We start from the raw sequence: 21185 nt of genomic DNA, 5'->3' as shown, positions 1-21185 counted from the left end.
ATCTTGGTAAAGTAAAACAACCTGCAGCAGCAGCATGCCTTGTGGAATAATTGAGTGTATCTGTACTAAAGGATAGTTAAATCACACTCATGGTGGCAGGTGACCTGAAAGTTTTACCTGCCACAGCCAACATTTACCCTGTATTTGGCAGGTGGCAGATGATAATTTCATTCCCTGACTACATGACACAGTAATACTGACTCATGATAACCTACACATGTACTATGCTTGCCAGCCATTGCATATGATAACATTATCCTACAGAATTTAAGGCAACTGTAGGAGTAAGATAAGATAAGATCTTCCTTTATTAGTCCCGCAGTGGGGAAATTTGCAGTGTACAGCAGCAAAGGGGATAGTGCAAAAAACAAGATGCATCAGCTAACACAGTAAAAACACATTTAAATAGAAGGAAGTATAAAAATAGGAGCAGTATATACATGTATTGACAATAAACAGACTATTAACAAAATTGCACAAGTGGAAAATGATATTGCACAGTGAGAATGAATGAATGAATTAAATTCCACCTGAAAATATCAGGTTATTGTCATTTTGTGACATATAAAACAGATGAAGTGTTGCCACAACAACAACAACAGGAGCTCATCAGGCTGATGACTCTGGAGACATCATCCAGTGCGCATGCGCAGACCCCCAACATGTACCAGCTTGTTGTAAACTGAGCCTGGAGGCTATAACTCTGGATAAACAGCCTCCAGGAGGGTCTCTGCGTTACTGTTCACGAAGTGTTTCAGAGCAGAAGTTAACTCGGAACCGAAACAGGTAAAAGGGCTTTTAAAAACTACAATGCAGCAGACAATAACAGTGTGTAGCTTAGCAGAGCCTCCCAGCCAGCCAATGGACCAGCTGACCCGCTAGCCGGCTAGCGGCTTGTTGACATGCTGTCCTGGTCATGCTAACCTATTAGCCTCAAGACTGTGTTTAAAAGCAACTAAAGAACACATGTCGCAGTGAGGTGATATATCTACAATTATATGCATCTAATATAAATATAAAAGCATGTATTTTCACTCACCCTGCTGCTAATAGTGTATATATAGCTGGTCTGCACCTCCTCCTCTACATCTACATCTGACTGATGAGGCTGAGTGTCGTGACGTGAACACCGCCCAGACAAACCGAGGTCCTCAACATGGTCCTAAAGCCCGCAGAGTTCACTTCTTAAAAATGATGACAACAAATATTAAATAGATAGATAGATAGATAGATAGTTAGATAGATAGATAGATAGATAGATAGATAGATAGATGGTAACTTTATTGATCCCGAGGGAAATTCAAGTTTCCAGCATCACAGTTCTATAGTGCAAAACATGTTAGTAAAAAGGCAGTAAAAAAGTTAGTAGTGCAAAGTACAAAAAAATATACCAGATATAAAAATACAAGATGAAGAAAACTGTTAAAACTGAATATAGTGCAGGGTAACAGCTGTGATATAGGACTATTAAAAAAGTGACTATAGTGCAGAAGAGACTGTTAAAAATTAAATATAGTGCAGGGTAACTCCAGTAGTACAGTATTACTGTATGTATTTAAGAACATTTTGAGGTAAAAGTACTTCACCTGGGTATTTTTCTATTCTGTGCTACTTTGTACTTCTACTACACTACATTTCAGACGGAAATATTGCAATTTTTGCTCCATTATATTTATGTGACAGCTGTTAGTAATAGTCCCATTGCAGATTAAGATTATAAAATAAGATAAAATAAGATATTCCTTCATTAGTCCCGCAGTGGGGAAATGTGCAATGTACAGCAGCAAAGGGGATAGTGCAAAAAACAAGATGCATCAGCTAACACAGTAAAAAAGAGCTTAACAATGTGTAACAAAATATGAACCATTTAAATCAAAGGAAGTATACAAATATGAGCAGTACATACAGTATTGAGAATAAACAGACTATTAACAAAATTGCACAAGTGGAAAATGATATTGCACAGTGAGAATGAATGAACTTTTTACTTTACTTCTGCGGATGTAAATGATGATAAATGTAAAAGACTGTTTTGTATTGGTATAGGAAACTATATTTCAAAGCTGTTTTGACATAAGATTTTATTTTTTCTATTTTTAGTTTCTGTATGAATTATTTTTTTCTGCAAATTTCCCCCGCTGTGGGACTAATAAAGGACTATTTTATATTATTATAATATTAATATATTAATTATTATTAATATAATTAATATATTATTATATTATTATATTTATAATATTAATATATTATTATATTATTATTTATATTTGTCGAAACTGAACAGTGAACAAATAATGTATGTTGCAGTGGTCCCAGCAGTCATTTAATAGAGCAACACGCGCTCCGGAGCTGTAGGTGGCAGGTGTGCAGCTGCTGTTAGTTTGCGACCAGAGAAGAAGAAGAATCCGGCTGTTATTATTCTCACTGTACCGTTCAGCTGCACTTCATCACAGCTCCTCTTAAACTAGTTTATACAGGAGAATAGCTCTTTACTTTTGGTTTGAAGAATCAAGAACACCTCCCCTTCATGTGTTTGCTGCTGTGGTGATGGTAGGAAACTGTGTACATGTTTCTATATATTGGTGCATGCTCAGAAAACCACTGACACAATGTTGCTAATGTTTGTTCAACTCAGTTATTAGCTGCCAGGAGAAATAACTGCATCCAAAAACACTTTAATTTGGGGGTTATGAGCACAAGAGTTTATTTATGATACTTAGAAATCACTCCTATTATAAGAAAGTGATTTGTTCTGTTGCATGGTGACCTACTTGTATCTTGAGTTGTGCAAGTGTCTGACATGTGTTTTCTGTTCTTCTCCAACCTTGCAGATGGCAGGTAGGGGCAGGCTGGTGCCCTGTGCTTGTCTGGGGCTGTTTGGTGTCCTCTGCTGGGTCTGGGTCTCCTTCGCCTCCTTTCCAGACGACCAACTTCCCCTGGAGGCCTTGGATGCAGTGGACCGAGGAGCCTTTCAGCCCCAGAGTGCTCTGTCAGAGATGGAGTTTGCCTCCATCAGTTCATACAGAGGACCTGGCAACGCTGACCGCCGCAGCAACAAGGAGCTGCCCATTCTCCTCTGGTGGAGTGGAGGACTGTTCCCACATTTCCCCGGTGACACCGAGCGCATCGACTGTGCCACATCCTCCTGTCTTGTCACAAGCAACCGCAAGGTACCACATAACCTCATAAAGCCTTTTAGTGAAACTCCCAGAGAGAAGATGCATGCTCACATTAACAATCATCATCATCATCATCATCATCTGAAGTTGTTCTGACTGCCAGTAATGTTGAGTTTGATCTTGAAAAGGTCCAGCTGTACAAACGGACAGCATCCATCATCTTTTATGGAACAGACTTCCGGGCATATGAGGCACCGCTCCCTCGACTCCGCCACCAGACCTGGGCACTGTTCCACGAAGAGTCACCCATGAATAACTACGTCCTGTCCCATGGCCCGGGAATCAGGCTGTTCAACTACACGGCCACGTTTCGCAGGGAGTCAGACTATCCTCTGACCCTGCAGTGGTTGCCGTCTCTGGATTACTTGCTGGAGCCTGTGGCCGTGTCCCTGGAGGAGAAGAACCGACTGAGGAAGGAGGGCCTGGCTCCTGTGCTCTACATGCAGTCTCACTGCGACGTGCCGTCAGACAGAAACAGATATGTCCAGGAGCTCATGAAGTATATTCAGGTATGTTATGCATGCTAGATGTGTGTAGCTGTTTCTAGTTTACTAACTGGTTTATTAAGACTCCTTATATAGAAGATGTATCTTGATGCAGCTCACTAAGATGTATCATAGTGAGCTGCAATTTTCCAATTATTATAACTGAGGAGGAATAAAGTTCCACAATCCACATGCTGTTGCATTGCTGTATTTAAAATAAACAGAAGCTTTGCGGATGTTGTTAGGCACATCTCTTTGGTCTAAAGTGCCAGTTATTTTTTTTTTTGTTTTTTTTTTTAAATGTACTAAAGTGTTGTTTGTTGATGTATTATTTATTTTGCTCTCATCCTCCAACATTTGTTCTCAAATAGAATCCTCTTTTTTTTTTAATTGTCTTGTTTTGCACAAATGTCAGGACTCATTCCTGCTTGGTGTTGAATACCATTTTCAGTAGTCTCAATTTTGAACCATACCAGAAACCTGTAGCTCAGAGTCTTTCTTGTTTCCACTTGCACATACTTGTGCAGACAGGTCAGACGGTCAACATTCCTCACAGATGCAACCGCATTACCACCTCTGTAAATGCTTTGTAAACCTAGACTTCAGCGTGATGTTTGTGAATCCCCATCAGGGAATAAAATGTTAGAATTCAAATAGATTTATTAAAAAATGTAGACCATTAAAAGTGAGCCAGTATCGCATTAATAATCTCCAAATGTTTTCTGAGTGTGCCCCCATCTATCTAATTCTCACTCATTCTTCTCTCCGTAGGTGGATTCTTACGGGAAATGCTTGAACAACAAACCTCTACCTGAACATCTAATAGACACGTCGACAGCCACCGGCGAAGAAGCCAGCTTTATGAATTTTGTTGCTCGCTACAAGTTCCACCTGGCGCTGGAGAACGGCCTGTGTCCGGATTATATGACGGAGAAGCTGTGGCGGCCTCTCCATCAGGGCTGCGTGCCCGTGTATCGAGGCTCCTCCGTGGTGGCGGACTGGATGCCTAACGACCACTCCGCAATCATCATAGACAACTTCCCCTCACCGGAAGCTCTCGGTGAATTCCTCAAACGTCTCGATGCGAACGACGACGAATATGCTAAATATTTAGAGTTCAAGAGCCCCAGACGCATCACTAACACTCGTTTGCTGGAGGCTCTGGAGACCCGCGAGTGGGGGGTTAATGACATGAGCAAACCCAACTACCTGAATGGATTTGAGTGTTACGTGTGCGACCGGGAGAATGACCGACTGGCAGCAGAACGAGCATATAGGAAAGCCCCTGAGAGGAACCGGCCTCCTCAGCCTAAAATGGCCAACAACTCTCACATGGGGTGCCCCCTGCCCAGCCCGGGGTACGGACATGTCCAAGATGTGCCTGCAGATGATGGGTGAGTTTGTCTTAAATTATTCACCATGCCAGGTGTGAAACCCTTTCTACTTTCTGTGCTTTTAATGTGAATAACAATGTCCCAAGGGGAGAGACGTCAGTCTATTTTAATGGTCTAATTAAAACATCCTCTGTGATGAGCCTAATCTGTTCGTGTATCTGTCTGCAGATGGTTGCATATCTGGCCCCAGGATTACTGGCAGAGCCTGGACCAAGCAGAGGGGCTGGAGTCTCTGATAAGACATAACGAGTCAGACCCTTTGCTGCTGTGGAAGCACATCCAAAACATTGCTGTGAGCAGAGCCAGAGGAAAACACTGACACAGGCCTTGAAACAAACAGAGCATGCTGGATCACGTCCAGGATTACAGAGGTGTCCTATATTATGCATCCCCTCTGTTTAAACGAGGGAATGGAGCAGAAATTACTAATACCTTTTGCACCTGAGCCAAAACTCCTTTACCCTTATGAGCAATTTGGTCCTACTATAATAGATTTTGATATTGTATTCAGCTGACATGATACGTTTGTCCTTTATCTCAAGTTAAGTAATGGGAAAATAATGTTCTATACGCTAACATTTTCAAGTTGTTTTATTGCTATAACTGAGGTGCCATCATTGCCCTCACTCCGCTTTGCATTGTTAACATTAACTGCATGCGGTGCAGTTGTTCCGCGGAGGCACATCCTCATGGGAGGCGGGTTTTCATTGGACCGGGGCAGAGCCAAGGGAGCTCTGCCTAACTGTGTGTGAAGACCATCAAGACAGTAGCCAGCGGAGTGCATAAGCTTCTTTACAGTTACTCAGCAGGTAGCTGATGGTTATTAGCTGAAGCCACATTTATGTACACGGCTATTTTAAGTGACTATGCAAGGAAAAAAATATTATTTTACTAAGGCTTTGAGAAAGGCAAATGTAAAGTTAAGCACAACTCCCCTGTGGGAAATCACCACTGCATTTTTGCAAAGTTAGTAGTCCTCAGGAGCAGCCATTTAATGAATTACTGCGGCAGATACTTTATAATATTGCCCGAACCGTTTTCTGTTACATGACGCTAAGATGAGATGTTTATGTGCAATAGTTTTTAATCATCCTTTTCTTAAACATGTAACATGACTGTCTGACGCTGTCTTTGCATCACATATTTATAACAGGATTATATAAATCATTTTATTTTTTTAACAAAGCATCATACATGTGAACACACTATTTTGTAACAAGAGCAAAAGAAGTAAACATTTTGTAATAAAGTATCTTGTATAACGACTGTTGCTAAATTATAATGTTGCACCCCACTTGCCAGTATTAAGTCTGTTCATAACACGCATCCTTCATAGTTTACTGAGGCAGATACAGCTTTCACCACCAGGAAAATAAAACAACACAAGCTTGTATAACATGTTCGAGAAATTAGAAAGAATCAACATTAAATAGTCATATTGTTCTGTATAGCGACCTTTTTGATCACCCTTAAACCACATCATTCCTGAGTTCAAACCGAACACAGTTCAAACTATGTGAAAGACCAGTTCTCACTCACTTTATATGCAAATGAACATGAAGGGAAGGGGACGAGGATAAGAGGCTGCTGAGGATAATCAGTCCAAGGTATTGCTGTAGCAGTTCTCGCAGTGGACTTTCCCATCGTGTAGGAACATGCTGTCAAGGAGGTCTCCCATCGGCTTGCTACACACACCGCACTGAAACATTGGGAGAGGGTTTTTTTAGAAAATGTAATTATGAGAAAATGCAGTGTTTTTATCCTTGAAATGCTAATTTACTGCTCCCTAATACATAATATACAAAACTGCTGCAGCTTTGAAAACACAATTAACTTTCAATTCATATACTGGCAATATGTAGCTAAATATAATTTGTATTTGAAGACTTGTAGAGAAAACTATTAAGGAACAAATTTGAGTTATTATAAATAATAAAGGAGTAGTTTGACAATTTGTGAAATGCACTTATTTTCTGTTTTGCCAAGAGTTTGATAAGAAGACTGATACCACCCTCATGTCTGTTATAATAAAGCTTTTATTAAGCATTAGAGCTGTTGGTAGGCGGATTCTTGAACATTGGTCATTTCCAGTGTTCACGCTGAGCTAAGCTGTAACTGGCTGCTGGCTGTCATGTTATATTTACCGGTCAGACGTGAGAATGGTATCAATCTCCTCATCTAACTCTCTATAAAAAGCAAATAAACCCATTTACCAAATGTCAAACAATTTTTTTAGGAGCTCACTTCCTCCAGGTCAGTCCCTTCAAGGACTTTTTTATAGTCCAATAAATACCAAATTGCATCCTGAGCTGAAATGTATCGGAGTAGACAGATGAAGTACCTTGAAGCAGTCGGGGTGGCAGTTGATATTGAGGTGCTCGATGGTGATCTTGGCATCATTGCCCACTGGCTCTCCGCAGAAGTTGCAGGAGGATGACAGCTGGCCGCTGGTGAGACACAGCGATTGAGACAAGTTAGTTTAGCCACTGACTCGGGCAGGTATCGTGCAACTGCAGCTCTGTCTGGTGAAATAACCTGTGACCCTTTCTGTCCTGTGCGAGGGAACTTAATAAGTGTAAATAATCCTCTGATGTCTCCACTTAGCCTCCTAATGAGCAGGCTTGGTGGAATTTCTACCCCGCTGCTTACATGTATCTAGTTTCAGCAGAACTGGAAATAACGATGCAGGGGGAGAAAGGGCTTAGGCTTATAGCTGGTTTAAAACAGGTTTAAGGAATTGTGTTGTTACCAGGAGTAAGTGGAGGAGCTGCTGTAAGAGAAAAGTCAAATAATCCGACCCAGTACAGAAACAAGAGCGACTAGAAGAAGATGTACGTGTGCTCGCTGCTGAAAATCTGAAGTTGAATCATTTGAAATAGCTGACGTTAAAGTTGAAGTGGCAATCACAATACAAATAGCGAAAGTAGCTGAAGTGGCAGTTGAAATAGAAGTGCTAAAAGAGATTGAAATTTCAGTTGAAGTGTAAGCACTGAATTTAAAGGAATACTTCACTCCCAAAATTATAATTTGTATATCAATTATTCACCCCGTGTTACCTTGAATTCTTGAAGAAGACTTTGTTTTTCTCGCATGCCTCCACGGTAAACGGAGTATCAGAAAATGGAGAAAATTCTTGATGAATTGAAATAAATGAGGGCCGTCACCCAGTCTCGCGCGTGCCCAGGCGCTACTTGTCCGTGCGAGTATACTGTTCATGCGGAAGTGTTCTAAATAGTAAGGTTTTAGCAAAATGCATGTGTTTGGGAAGTAGTGAGCATACGTCTGGATAAATGAGACTTGGATTATACTGCACGACTTGTGTGAGAGTTTGTAAACGGATGTTTTGATATAGTTTTACTGTCGTCAAACGTGGCCCCCATTTACTTCAATTCGTCAAGACTTTTCTCTGTTTTTGGATTCTTCGTTCACGGTGGAGGCATGCAAGAACAACAAAGTTTACTTCACAAATTTATGGTAACATGGGGGGAGTAATTGAGGGGTTAAAGTATTCCTTTAACTTTAAGTCTCAATTTAAGTGTGAGCGCTAAAGAGTAAAGTTATTAAGTTGAAGTGACGATGCTGAAAGGAGCTGAAATGTCAAAAAGTGTCAGTGATAAATTGAGCTGGACGTGTCAGTTGAAGTGGAGGTCCTGAAAGATCTAAGTGCTGGTGCAAGAATATAACCTGAAAGATGTAAGTTGAAGTGTCAACTGAAGTGTAACTGAAAGCAATTTAAGTAACTTGTGTATGAACAGTGGAAGTTGTGGGACTTAGAAGAGCTTAGACCTTTTTTTTCCAAAAGTGAAGATCTGAAAGGGTTTGGAGTGTTAGTCCAAGCGTAAGCATTGAAAGGAGTTGATTTGTCAGTTGAAGAGAAACGGGTAAATGTAGTTGAAATGTCAGTTGATGTGTTATTGGTGAAAGCAGATGAATCGTCATTTAAAGAGTAAGAAATGAAAACAGCTGAAGTGTCAATCAAGGGAGAAAGGGCTAATGTGTATTTAGGGAATTGTGTTATTACCTGGAGTAAGAGGAGGGGCTGCTGTAAGAGTAACTGGTGGAGCTTGATGTCAAATAATCTGACCCACTATGGAAAAAAGAGCATTCAGTAAGTCATCATAAGGGCAGTGCTGGAAGGTTTATTCAGCAGTTTCTTTTAATCAAAATCGTTATTTGATTGTGTGAATCCTCATGAATTGGTCTTACCCATCGTTTAGGTCTCTGGCATTATGCAAGGACAGCTCTGTTGCGTTGACGTACTCCTTCACGTACACAAACCCCCTTGAGCAGAGGCAGATGAAGGAAAGAGCGAGTTAATATGCATAGTTGAAATATTAGCTGTCACTTTAATTCAAACGTCCCGTTTGTAAAAAATCACTCACTTCTTGGCCTCAGGTTCTGGTGTCTGGACACGCTGGTCTTCCTCTGTCACGGTCCTGGAATAGGTTTCATAACTGGAGACAGAGTGCAGCAGCGTTAGCCTCATCTCTCACTCACTGACGACAGCGGTGCGATGGGTTACACAGAAGGACTCTACATCTGTCAAATGTAACTCAGGAGGTAATCATTTACTGCCATCGCTTGTTAATGGCATGCTGTTTAACGGGCTGTGATTTGACAAAAGGACATCTCTAATACACATCATTAATCTGACATCTGGAGACTGATAATTAGAGGGAAGGAAATGAGGGCAAATTGAAAGACAATGAGATAGCAGATCTTGTCATTTAGCTTCAGTAATAGTCAGGAGCCTGTCTAACCAGGAATCATGCTGGAGTTGCAGGTGAACTTTAGATCCAGACTGCAGTATTAAGCAAATACAGCAGCGTTCCCACAGGGTTTGGCCTAAATCTCTCACCCCTTAACTAAGACGGCTGTGTTGCAAACACAGAGAGAAAAAAACAGATGTGAACTAAATATCAGATGGTTTGATTTTAAATGAAACATTTTTCCACTCATACAAAAACAGGTACATTTAAATTTCCATGCACATCCTTGCTTAAAATAAAAAAAAAGACAAAACGCTTGGGTTAAAGGAGAGCGTCTTTACAAAAGTCAGAAAATCAGCAGACCAAATAGTAGAAAATAACACTCTGGAGAAAGTATTCTTGCATTATGCTGTGTCTGACATTAAGATCATAAACTTACCGATCCATAGCGGGCTGCGGGTCACTGTGCATCTCCCTGGAAAGTAAAGAAAACTATATCAGACTTTTAGTGTGGGTTGTAGCAGTCAACACGCTGGACTTTATCCAGTAAGCAAGAATGCTTCAGTTTGTATAAAATGCATGAGGCTGATCTCTCTGACTCACAGCTCCAGAGGGGTCAGGATTTATTGACCAGGTGTGGTCTCTTTTTCTATTGTACTGCAACGTTGCCTTTTTCTGAGCTCTCCTCCCTGTCCATTGTAATAGTAAACATGCTTCTCACACTGTCAATCCCTTCTAATCTCCCAAGTTTTTTTATCATAAGAGGTGAGAATTTCAAACCTGAAGGTGGTGGTGGTTGTGACCGTCTCCGTCTGTGTCTGTGTGTACCCGGCGCTACAAAACAGAAAAAGACATTCCTGCATTATGAAAAGTGTCTGGCAGCACAGGTGAAGAAGCGACAGCATTAAAGTAGAAATAACAAGTTTAGAAAGAGTTGATTATTCTCCGACTAAGCCGTGAGGAAGTTTCAACTTTGTATTTAGCTTGCTTTCAATTAAATGGTTGACAGGCACTGCATTTTAAGATGCTATAATGACTTCCTGCTGAAACTGTGAAAAATAAAGTGGTTTAATATGCATTTAATGAGCCCAGACACAGTGGAGATACCTTTCCTCCTCCTCCTCCTCCTCCTCTTCCTCCTCCTCCTCCTCCTCTCCTGTAATGGTGGTGATAGTATAGACAGTGGGTGATGTCCACCTGTCCCATGGGGAGTCATTCTCAGAGGACCTTGAGTACAAACAAAGACATGGTAGAATGAGAGGATGACAAATTCACGCTCCTTATATTGTTAAAAAAAGACTGGAAGGGGATTTACCGCAGTTGTGAGGCAAAAGTTGTAACAAATATATGTCTGACCTATTTTCATCAGCACCAGTGCACAATGTTTTCTGGCTCAATGAGTAGATGCTGCAAAAGCCTAGTTACTGAAAGGGAAGGAGGTTATGGGAATAAAGGGAGCAGATGCCCGTACGGGGCTTTTAATAAAAAGGATGACTTACTTTCTCTCAAACTTGACCAGCGTCTCTTGATTTACAGTTTGGCCTCCCGGTGCAGCTTCTTGGCTGAGAGTGGGACATACATTGAAAGGCTTTTAGCGCGTAATGGACATGGATGGGTGCATGTAGTATCAATGAAACATAGTGGACCGCATTGTGTGGAAGTAAAGGAGTAAATCAAAGTGTCATCACCTCTCTTCTGTGTCTGCCTGCTCGGGGGGGCTGGTTTCCCATGAGTGTGCCCATGACCGATGAGAGCTGAGACTGGAGAGAGAGAGGATGTAGACGTTATGACAGATCAAGCATATTAGACGGTAATGTGTGCACTTTGAGTCTTTCTTTCCTCTGCATGTCTCACTCATACATTCATAACACAATTATGCACTAAACTCTGTTTAATACCTTGTGGTGTCAGTGTTGATAGGGATGACGTCGTCTGCAAGGGATTCCAACGGATTACTGTCAAATACACGCACACAAGGGGAAGAAAACATTAAAATAAAACATTAGAAATTCAGAGAAATGAGGAGCCCTGCGGATTTATAGCACTGACTATGAACCCGAGTGTCCCCAGAGTCAAGCTGCGGACCTTTGATGCATATCATTGCCCACTGCTCTCTCTTCTCTCATCTCCTGTCACCTCTCAAACATGTCACTGTCACACTGAATATAAAGAAAACCTTACTAAAATGAAGTTTTAGTTTAAGATTATTTGATTAATAGATTAATCCATCAACAGAAAATTAATCACCAGCAATTTTGCTGATTTTCGATTAACAATTTCAGTCATTTATCAAGCAAAAATATCAAAACATTTCTTGAATCCAGGTTCTCAAATGTAAGAATGTTTTATTTCATCATAATTTGAATACATTTGTGTTTTGGACCGTTGGTCAGACAAAATAAGCTATTTGAAGTCATTTTTTTTCCTACTGTTTTCTGTCAAAATTAATCAAAAAAATAATTAGCAATTTAACGGATAAAGAAAATAATTGTTAGGTGCAGCCCCACTTCACTTAAACCTGCAGTAGGCAGAATGTTTTTGGCATCATTGGGTAAAAATTCCATAATAATCTTTCAGCATATTGTAATTCAAGTGTTCTGAGAAAGCTAGACTTCTGCTCCTCCTCATGGCTCTGTTTACAGGCTTTAGAAAATCTAGCCCGTGTCGGGAGACTTTGACCAATCACAGGTCATTTCAGAGAGAGAGCTTTCCTATTGGCTGTTCATTCAACGGAGGCAGCTGTCAATCACTCGCTAACTCTGATCAAACGCTCAAACAAGGCTGATCAAATATGAATCAATATTCTGTTACTGTAATGCCTATTTCTCGCCTCAAATGTTTTCAGAAACATCTTGTAGTGTACTGTTTAGCTGTAAAATGAGAAAGTTTGCTCCGGGTGGTGGGAGGTGCTTGGTATTTCCTCAACTGATCTCAACATGGCTGCTCAGTCACAAACTTTCTCATTTTACAGCTAAACATTACACTACAGAATATTAATTAATATTTGATCAGCAGCATTGTGGGTGGTTGACAGCTGCTCAGAGACGGCAAGGCTCCAGCTCGGCTCTGATTAGTTGTTTTCCTCCGGTCTGTGAAATCTTGCAGATGCCATTAGGAGCACCGGAGGATACCGAGGCACATTATTTTTTTTCAGATTACCTGTCTCATGCTCTACTGTCAGGATATAGTGAGCGTTTTATAAAAATAACTTTTCTTAATCATATTTGCTCCAATTCTTTCCACTGCTGCTTTAATAGTTAGCTTGATCACAGAGAAAGTGTTGGACGAGTGCAACTTACTTGGTTACTGGACTTGGATCTTTGTTCTCCATATAAGTAGTTGATGCACTGAAGAAATAAAAAAAATTACATTACAGTATGAATAAGGTGTAGCCACTGTGCTCGGTGTGTGTGGTATGATAGCGGCTGATTATGAATAATAATTGTAGCAATAGCCGACAAAGTGAAGCAGTTATGCTATCATGTAGTAACATGATAGTGTCAGTGCTACAAACAGAGGTTACAATATAGAAAAAGGGAAATTTGCATTATCATTCCAGTACCTGTTGATGGAAATATCAGAGAGAGGCTGGAGCAGGTCAGAGGAGCTGCAATAGAGAAAAGTGGCTCATAATCAGAAGCTGCTGCATTATGCATGCCGAGATGCTATCAGGCTGGCTGGAAAACAGTCACAGCACCAAACCAATATGATTACCTGTTAGAGGATGTGGTCCCTATCGGATATGGATCAAACGGATCAGCCGAGCTGAAAAACAATTTCACACTGATTTCACTCTCAATTGTCAGCACGGCCCATCTTGTGTCGGAGGAATTCTGATCACATTGACTCATAATGGAAAGATTTAATGCAGTTTGAATGGTAAACAGAAACACAGAGGAACCCGGGGCCAAACTCAATCAGAATCAGGATCTGAGTGTCTTTGAAAAATGGAAACACTATTCTGCTGCTGAACGGCAAAATCAGTGTATTTCAGGTTTTCTTCACTTAAAATAAACCCTGATTTCAGTCTATACCAATTACAAAAAAGAGATCATTAATATTATCAAATCTGTTTTCAGATATTTTACCAACAAGAAATATTTATATATAAACTAGGGCTGTCAATTGATCAAAATATTTAATCGCGATTAATCACATGATTGTCCACAGTTAATTGCGATTAATCGCAAATTAATCACATTTTTTATCTGTACAATATGTACCTTAAAGGGAGATTTGTTAATCTGTTCAAAATGTTCCCCTTAAGAGAGATTTATTAAGTATTTAATACTCCTATCAACATGGGAGTGGGAAAAAATGCTGCTTTATGCAAATGTATGTATATATTTATAATTGGAAATCAATTAACAACACAAAACAATGACAGATATTGTCCAGAAACCCTCACAGGTACTGCATTTAGCATAAAAATATGCTCAAATCATAACATGGCAAACTGCAGCCCAACAGGCAACAACATCTGTCAGTGTGTCAGTGTGCTGACTTCACTATGATTTGCCCCAAACTGCATGTGATTATCATAAAGTGGGCATGTCTGTAAAGGGGAGACTCGTGGGTACCCACAGAACCCATTTTCATTCACATATCTTGAGGTCAGAGGTCAGGGGACCCCTTTAAAATGGCCATGCCCGTTTTTCCTCACCAAAATTTAGCGTAAGTTTGGAGCCTCTTTCCCGACAAGCTAGTATGACATGGTTGGTACCAATGGATTCCTTAGGTTTTATAGTTTCATAGGATACCAGTACCTTCAATGAGCCTGCTACAACCTAAATCACAAGTTGCGTTAATGCCTTTTAAGAAATTGGTGGCGTTAAAACAAATTTTCATTAATGCGTTATCGTATTAACTTTGACAGCCCTAATATAAACAATACATTTTATCAACCGTGTTAAACTTAATTTGCCTATTTAACTGGAATCTATTTTACAATCCCATTTTTAAGCAAATGATTCTTTCTTACTCAGAGTCAGTGGAGTAAAACATTTTTTAAACACATTTACATACATATTGCATACACTTTACCACAGACATCTTAAAGCAGCCCACATGTGACGTGGCGGTAAATAAACTACCTTGATTCAGTGAATGTGGTGGTCGTCACATGTGACTGTGAGCTCCATGGATCTACGCTGTCCTCTTGGCTGCATGGAGACGAGATAGAAAAAGGAAGGAGGGAGGTGGTACGGATGAATGGCATGATGGGAAGGGAAAAGAGGGCAAGTAAAGGTAAGCGTGGTTCTTCTCATACACTATTTACAATGCCAGTCCATTAGGAAAGCTTGAAACCCACTGAACTATTTAACGAGCATGAAAACCGTCTGAATATAGTGCATTCTCTGTGTGTGCGTCCTCGTACCTTTCGTCAGTAATGATCACAGTTTTGGTGGTTATAGTGACTGTCTCTGTGAGGCTGGCGGGCAGAGAGAGACACAGCATAGTTGCAGGCAAAGTTAGTATAAATCATTACAAGGCATATCTGGATAGAAGGCACTTCTTAGCAGGAACAGCTCTGCATGGATAGATAATTGTTTAAGAGCAGCCTGTCATCTCCCTCTACCTTTGTGTTTCTTTGACTGTCTCATGTGTCGTCTTCTCCTCCTCCTCTCGCTGCAAACTGAGGCTGGCGGAGAAACAAAACAAAGCCGCAATACTAATCAGTACAGAACATTCTCTTCTATTTCCAGTCGCGCCGCAGATAAGACGTGGCTTTTCTGTTTCAAAGCATTAGTCAAGTCGCTTCAGGAATCAGCGACTTTGTTTCTATCTAACACGGTGCAGGGGTTAAAATAGAATGCTGGGGGAGCCCTGATTTATGGATCAAACTTGAGGCGGATGGGGTTTATTAAAAATCTTACACTACACCTACAGGAAGCTGGGACGCTTGGCCCCTTCATCTGCTAGTGATAAGAATTAGTGGTGCACACAGGGAGGGAGGGATGGAGGAGCAGAGCCCACCACAAGTCTGTGTCTTTTCTCACCTGCGTGCCTCTGTGTTGATTGGAATGACACCGCCAGCCAGGAGATCCAGGGCGCCACTGGTCTTTACAGGGTTTGACTCACTAAATACATCAAACACAAAAGTCAAACACAGAGCAGAGCTCCCTTGATACTGCACATTCAACTCTGGCAAGGTAAGTTGAGGTAATGCCTCTGTTTGCTACTGACAAGGGAGATATTGATTTTCTACTGATGAAAGGATAATTCTGCGCATAACTTCCGCATTTGGGGGCTTGGGTGGGAAAGAGCTCTCTTCCTCTACCTGTCTAGTCCGCTAAGCAGATCCTGACTCCAGCGTCCTGGGCTGGGGGGAACGGGATCTGCTGACTCCTCTGGACTGCGGAGGCGGAAGGATGAGAGGAAAAGGAAGTGGAGAAGGTGATGAAGGAAGGGTGGGGGGGATTTAGGATTCAGAGGAGATTTCAGGGCAAGAACAGGCCAAATGAGGTAGAGGAGAAGGGGAATCATTAGAAGTCCAACAGTGCCACCTTGTGGGTAATATTCAGAGGATTTCTAATGTGAGGATTGCTTAAAAACAGCAAGAATGTATTTTTAACAAACCCGTCAGAGAGAGCCAGGAGATCGTCTGTCAATGGTATACAGTTGCTGAGCTCTGGACCTGGCTCCTCTTCAGCACTGCAGACAGTAAGAGAAAACAAATATGAGTGCACCTGCTTTGGCACGTACGCACGCTTCTCTATATTACATTTTTTAAGTGCCACATTTAATCAGGTCTAATTTGGGACACCCTCTTGTGTGAGGTAGTTTTAGGCACCTGAAATTGAGATGTGGGTTATTTTATGAATACTTTGAAGTGAACACGGTGGCAGTTGGCCATTGTCTCTTTTCTTGCCAACCCTGCTATGACATGAATGAGGAAGTTGTTGGTTTTATACCTGTCCTCTGCGGTGTGACTGTCCGCTGCTGAGCTTCCTTCTTCCTCTGCCTGCACTGGCTCATCATCCTTAAAGCTGGAGAGGACATAAACTCTTATTATCAGATGGTTGTTGAGGCTGGAGGCACTAAACATGAAAATCATTTTTTTTTTCCATATTGGTTTCTGCTGCTTTCATCCTTTTTCTTTTCCCACTACCTGGTTGAACTTGTGCCGAAAGAAAGGAGAGTGTCGGACAAGGCGCTGAGCGTGTCAACATCGGATCTGTGAAAATAGATGGAGAGCAAACACATTACATACCAGGGCAGCTTTCAATCACAAGACGTGAAAAGAATGAGAGCAAACACATGCACAAAGAAAAGCACATGAAGGCACATTCAAAGATTTGCCTAAGAATTATGATAGTCTATTATAAAAAATATCTGGGCAGACATTATGTTGATGTTTGAGGCTCATTATCACAGTGTTAGAAATATGTTATACTGATGTTAACACTAGGAAGTGGTGGAAGCATTCAGATCCTTTACTTGAGTAAAAGGTTATATTGTAAGATGCTTTTGTCATAAAGCTGTGAAATATAAGTAGTGGAGAAAAAATAACACTATTTTCCCCTTAACTGTAGTGGAGTATAAGTGTATAGTAGCATGTATTAGTAATAATCAAGGACAGTACAACAGGATAAGTACCTAAAACCTGTACTTAACGTAAATGTACTAGGGCTGCCTCTTCTTAGTCGATTTGTCGACTAATCGGTTGTACTTATTTACTTTCCACCACTGACACTACATATACATATGTTATGTGGAAGCACGGATTTTAGTTAGTGGAATTCTCACTGTGGCTTTGGAGACGGTCTTGGTGCTGGTACTGGCCGTTCTGGTTCAGGTTCAGTCTTCACTGTGATCTCTGTTACAGCAGACACTGGGGCAGGTGAAAGTGGGGCAGGTGAAAGTAGCGCACGTGAAGCCGGGGCAGGGGGTTCTGGAGTAGGTGACACTGGGGTTGGTGACACTGGAGCGATTTCAACCAGAGTGACGTTAACTTGCCCAGAAAAGTCTGAATCCTCTGGTTCTGGCTCTGCGTGGACTGCTTGAACAAACTCTGGGAGGAATACAGGGAGAGGAGTGGCCACCTTGGTGCACCCTGGTGTCATGCCTTCAAATGGGTCTTTTACAACGACAGACACTGGAGAGGGGTCATCCTCCGCAGACTCTGGGGCGGTCTCCTCCTCCTCCACCTTTGGTGCCACCGGCTCATTAACAGCGACTTCAACAGTTGTCTTAACGCTGGTGTCAACTCTGTGAAGCACACAAGTGTAATGAATGAAACTGAAGGAACAGAAAGCACTTGTTGAACTGGAAATAGAAAACACGGCGTAGGACTTACATTTCCCATGGTTTGGGCTCGGGAGTGGAGGCAACAGCTGTGACAGGGACGACAGGGGGCGGAGTGCTGGCAGGTGCCGGAGTCGCAGCGCTCTCATCTTCATCAGCAATCTCCACCCTGCACATTTGTAGCCAAGCACTCGTGTGAATTGCATGTGTGAGTTGGGCGTGCACACATAGTTGACAGACAATGTGACATTTGAAACTTACAGGTTTGTCTTTAGTTTTAGAGGAATGTTAGAGGGAGCATTTACCTTTTAGCCACAAATGCTGGACTGCTGTTGACCACTGAGGTGTCGGACTCCGTTTCTTGAGCCCTGAGGTTTTTCAACAAACAGTTTTCATAAATACCTCCAAAAATATTTCACGTGTGAGTGTAAAGCACAACAGCTTGTAGCAAGTTTTTAAAATATGTAACTTCTTTTACGATTTAAGAATTCCAGAAACAGGTTGAGTGTTAACATCAGCATTGGGAGGGTGACATTAGACATACGTACTCAAATTTCTTGGCAGCAGAAAGCACATATGACCGTTGCCTGACTGCAGATTGCTTCACAACATTGCTGGCTGCCTCCGTCCTGCGAAATGAGTCATTATGATGTTAATGTAATATCTTTTCCGGGGCGTGCCGGTTCAAATTGGGTTGCGTTCTTTTTGCGTGAGGAGGAGAGTCATACCGTTTCTCCTGCTCCTCGGTGCTAAGCTGGCTCTCCTGGTTGTCTACGGCGGTCTTCACAGTGTAGGGGGCTCTAAGGAACAGAAGCGCAAACACACACCTCATGAAAATACATTCTCACTCTGCTGCCAGAGGCCAACCTGGGAATCTGATTCGTGTGTGTGCTCACATTTTCTTGTAGGTCTCTGAAGACTTTTTGGTGAATCGTGTCGTTGTTCCACTGTAAAAAAAAGATGACATTGATGTGGGAATGTCTAGTCACACTATTAACTCTGCTTATTCAAGTAAGAGAAGCTCTTACCTAACGCCATTAGTCGTTGAGGATGAAGCAGGCTTGTCTAGTTTAGTGAAAACACCTCTGAAAGAAAAACAAAAAACGTGAGTACATTCATTCTTTCAATTACAAAATGCCCCATGTGGTGCCATCAACATCTGCTTTTGATTTAGGTCTGTAGTTTCAAATTGGATGTCTAAATGTGCAAGTGCTGGTCTTACCTAATTATGTATCCTGACTGTGGTGCTCTAAATTCAAAACAGAAACTCATTATCAGCACAATCATGTCTTGTGGAAGGTTTCTGAGTACTTGGTAGATAAGTTCGTGACATTAGAAACCTGTGTTTACCTTTCAGCATCTGGCTTGGTTGGCGACGGAATGGATTGTGTTGGTGACTTCACTGAACTGGTCTCAACAGTAGTGGGTCCGTTCAAACGGCCGGCCCTTACTTCTGCTAACCTGCATGGATTCACAGGAACTTGGTTTTGTCTGTTCAAGTGACTGAGTAATGGGTGATATGATCAGAACGCTATTTAAACATGTGGCTCACCATGGTTTCTCCTTGTTGATTTCGGTCTCATCATCAGTGCTAGTGCCGCGCTGCAACCAGCTGTTGTCTCCCCTGATCCTGGTACGCACTTTGGTGGTACGGAACACAGATGCTTTTTCTCCCTCTGAGGCATAAACACGTGCATGTCACATACCCACACCACCAGCTGAGATATTACACACACTGTAAGCCACATCATAATGACCTCTAAATCACCGTATGCTTGATAGCATGCATGATGCTCAGTCCCCTTTGGGCCGACACACACCATATAATCAAGTATTTTGCATTGAATTAAGGCAGCGACAGAAGATCAGAATTTTGATTGTGTCAGTCATCAGCCTGGCACAGGGACACGCCCTCGGATGAACTCTGCTTTCATTGGAGAAAACGCGTCATCTCACATTCAGATCGCATCAGTCAGCCTACTCACTTTGTGCCATGTTTGTTCTAGACGTTTCTCTCTCTTCTTTGCTCTGTTATCTTTACAGGCCACCTGAAAAACATATTTCAAAACACATCGAGACAGAGGTAGTGTTAGAAGAATTTGCAGCAAATTGAAATCTGATCTAGTTTCAAAAGTCTTTCCCACGCCATGTTCCCTACCAATGAAGAATATGTGCTCTGCAAAGCATTCCTGTGTCATCCTTTAAACATGTCGACGATCCTGTCCTACCACTTTCCAAAAAATACTGCTGTTGCCTAAATATAAATGGACTCACACGCCTATATATACATACATATATATACATATATATATATATGTATATATATGATCCTTTTTGTTTGGATACAAAATATACTTGCTCAGAATGATTTATGTGATTGGGTAAATATTGCTTCCTTTCACACATATCCAAATTAGTTGACCCCCTCAGTTATTTAAGGTCAAAAGTGAGCTACTCAGAGGGAAACCCACTTCCCCTGGGAACTGAAGAAGAAAAGGAAAATACGAATGAAACACCATTTCCTTATCTGAAAGTAGGCGCGGACTACAGCTTATGCAAAATTGCAGAGCCAAATTCAGAATGCAAATATAACGCCTAAAACTCCCGGGGCTGTGAATCCTTCTAAAACACGTCACCACAATATCTCATGAGGATATTGTCCTCAATGTTTGGTGACAGAATAAATACAGCGACGGCTCAGAAAGCATATTTATCCTACGCTTAGCACATCCGTCCACACACAGGATAAATGATTGATGAAGAGCAATAGCGTTTAAGACAGGCAAGGAGCAGGAAAGACAACCCTACTGACAAGCAATCATGACAGGGAAACACCCAGATAAATGAGAGGGCAAACACCGACAACCACCAGTTAACACTTTCAACAAACAGTTTATGTAGCATGATTGATTATCTATTTAGACTTTCTGCTCTTACAGTTGCTGATTACTGAAGCTAAAAATACAGAATCTATCCAGATACTTGAAATCATGTTGTGAATAATACACCTGCCAGCCAGATTACCTACCTGCTTTCACTTTAAATCCAGCAGAGAAATGTCCACCCAGCTCAGTTGAGAGTCTCCGACTAGTTTGTCCCTGCGACTGGTGTCGACAGGTGTATCTGTCTCTGTGCGAGCAAACAGGTACGGGCGTGAGCACTAACAAGCTC

At 41.5% G+C, this 21185-nt stretch overlaps 3 protein-coding genes across 4 annotated transcripts in view; 1 reads left to right on the top strand and 2 right to left on the bottom strand.

Moving 5' to 3' along the window:
* Window positions 1–1187, bottom strand: part of rab9b (RAB9B, member RAS oncogene family) — a 5709-nt gene extending 4522 nt beyond the window's left edge. Inside the window, exon 1 of the mRNA XM_037781004.1 lies at window positions 1040–1187. The gene's annotated coding sequence lies outside the window, so the exon portion shown is untranslated. The remainder of the gene's footprint in view (window positions 1–1039) is intronic.
* Window positions 1–6352, top strand: part of fut11 (fucosyltransferase 11 (alpha (1,3) fucosyltransferase)) — an 18774-nt gene extending 12422 nt beyond the window's left edge. The window contains exons 2-6 of one of the 2 annotated variants that reach the window (XM_037780996.1): window positions 2469–2550; window positions 2832–3170; window positions 3308–3688; window positions 4436–5058; window positions 5227–6352. In XM_037780996.1, the coding sequence (XP_037636924.1) occupies window positions 2548–2550; window positions 2832–3170; window positions 3308–3688; window positions 4436–5058; window positions 5227–5377 (1497 nt within the window). In that variant the 5' untranslated portion in view covers window positions 2469–2547 and the 3' untranslated portion in view covers window positions 5378–6352. Of the gene's footprint in view, window positions 1–634; window positions 787–2468; window positions 2551–2831; window positions 3171–3307; window positions 3689–4435; window positions 5059–5226 lie in introns of those variants that run through there. The other variant, XM_037780997.1, reaches the window with a different exon arrangement.
* znf185 (zinc finger protein 185 with LIM domain) lies at window positions 6193–21185 on the bottom strand. The gene is made up of 34 exons (XM_037780994.1): window positions 21043–21185; window positions 20000–20062; window positions 19567–19690; window positions 19365–19475; window positions 19237–19263; window positions 19043–19099; window positions 18911–18961; window positions 18743–18814; window positions 18563–18643; window positions 18320–18382; window positions 18067–18183; window positions 17517–17978; window positions 16879–16944; window positions 16682–16756; window positions 16347–16421; window positions 16048–16122; window positions 15767–15847; window positions 15346–15408; window positions 15145–15198; window positions 14861–14929; window positions 13482–13532; window positions 13330–13374; window positions 13067–13114; window positions 11666–11722; window positions 11456–11527; window positions 11267–11329; window positions 10875–10994; window positions 10548–10601; window positions 10207–10242; window positions 9441–9512; window positions 9265–9339; window positions 9080–9145; window positions 7400–7505; window positions 6193–6757 (listed from the first exon to the last, which is right to left on the bottom strand). Exons 2-34 carry the CDS (start codon window positions 20007–20009, stop codon window positions 6656–6658), a joined length of 2700 nt encoding a protein of 899 aa, XP_037636922.1. The 5' UTR covers window positions 20010–20062; window positions 21043–21185; the 3' UTR covers window positions 6193–6655.

The sequence above is a fragment of the Sebastes umbrosus genome, chromosome 9 (assembly GCF_015220745.1).
Source record: "Sebastes umbrosus isolate fSebUmb1 chromosome 9, fSebUmb1.pri, whole genome shotgun sequence".
Lineage (NCBI taxonomy): Eukaryota > Metazoa > Chordata > Actinopteri > Perciformes > Sebastidae > Sebastes > Sebastes umbrosus.
This window is presented reverse-complemented; position numbering and strand designations above follow the sequence as displayed.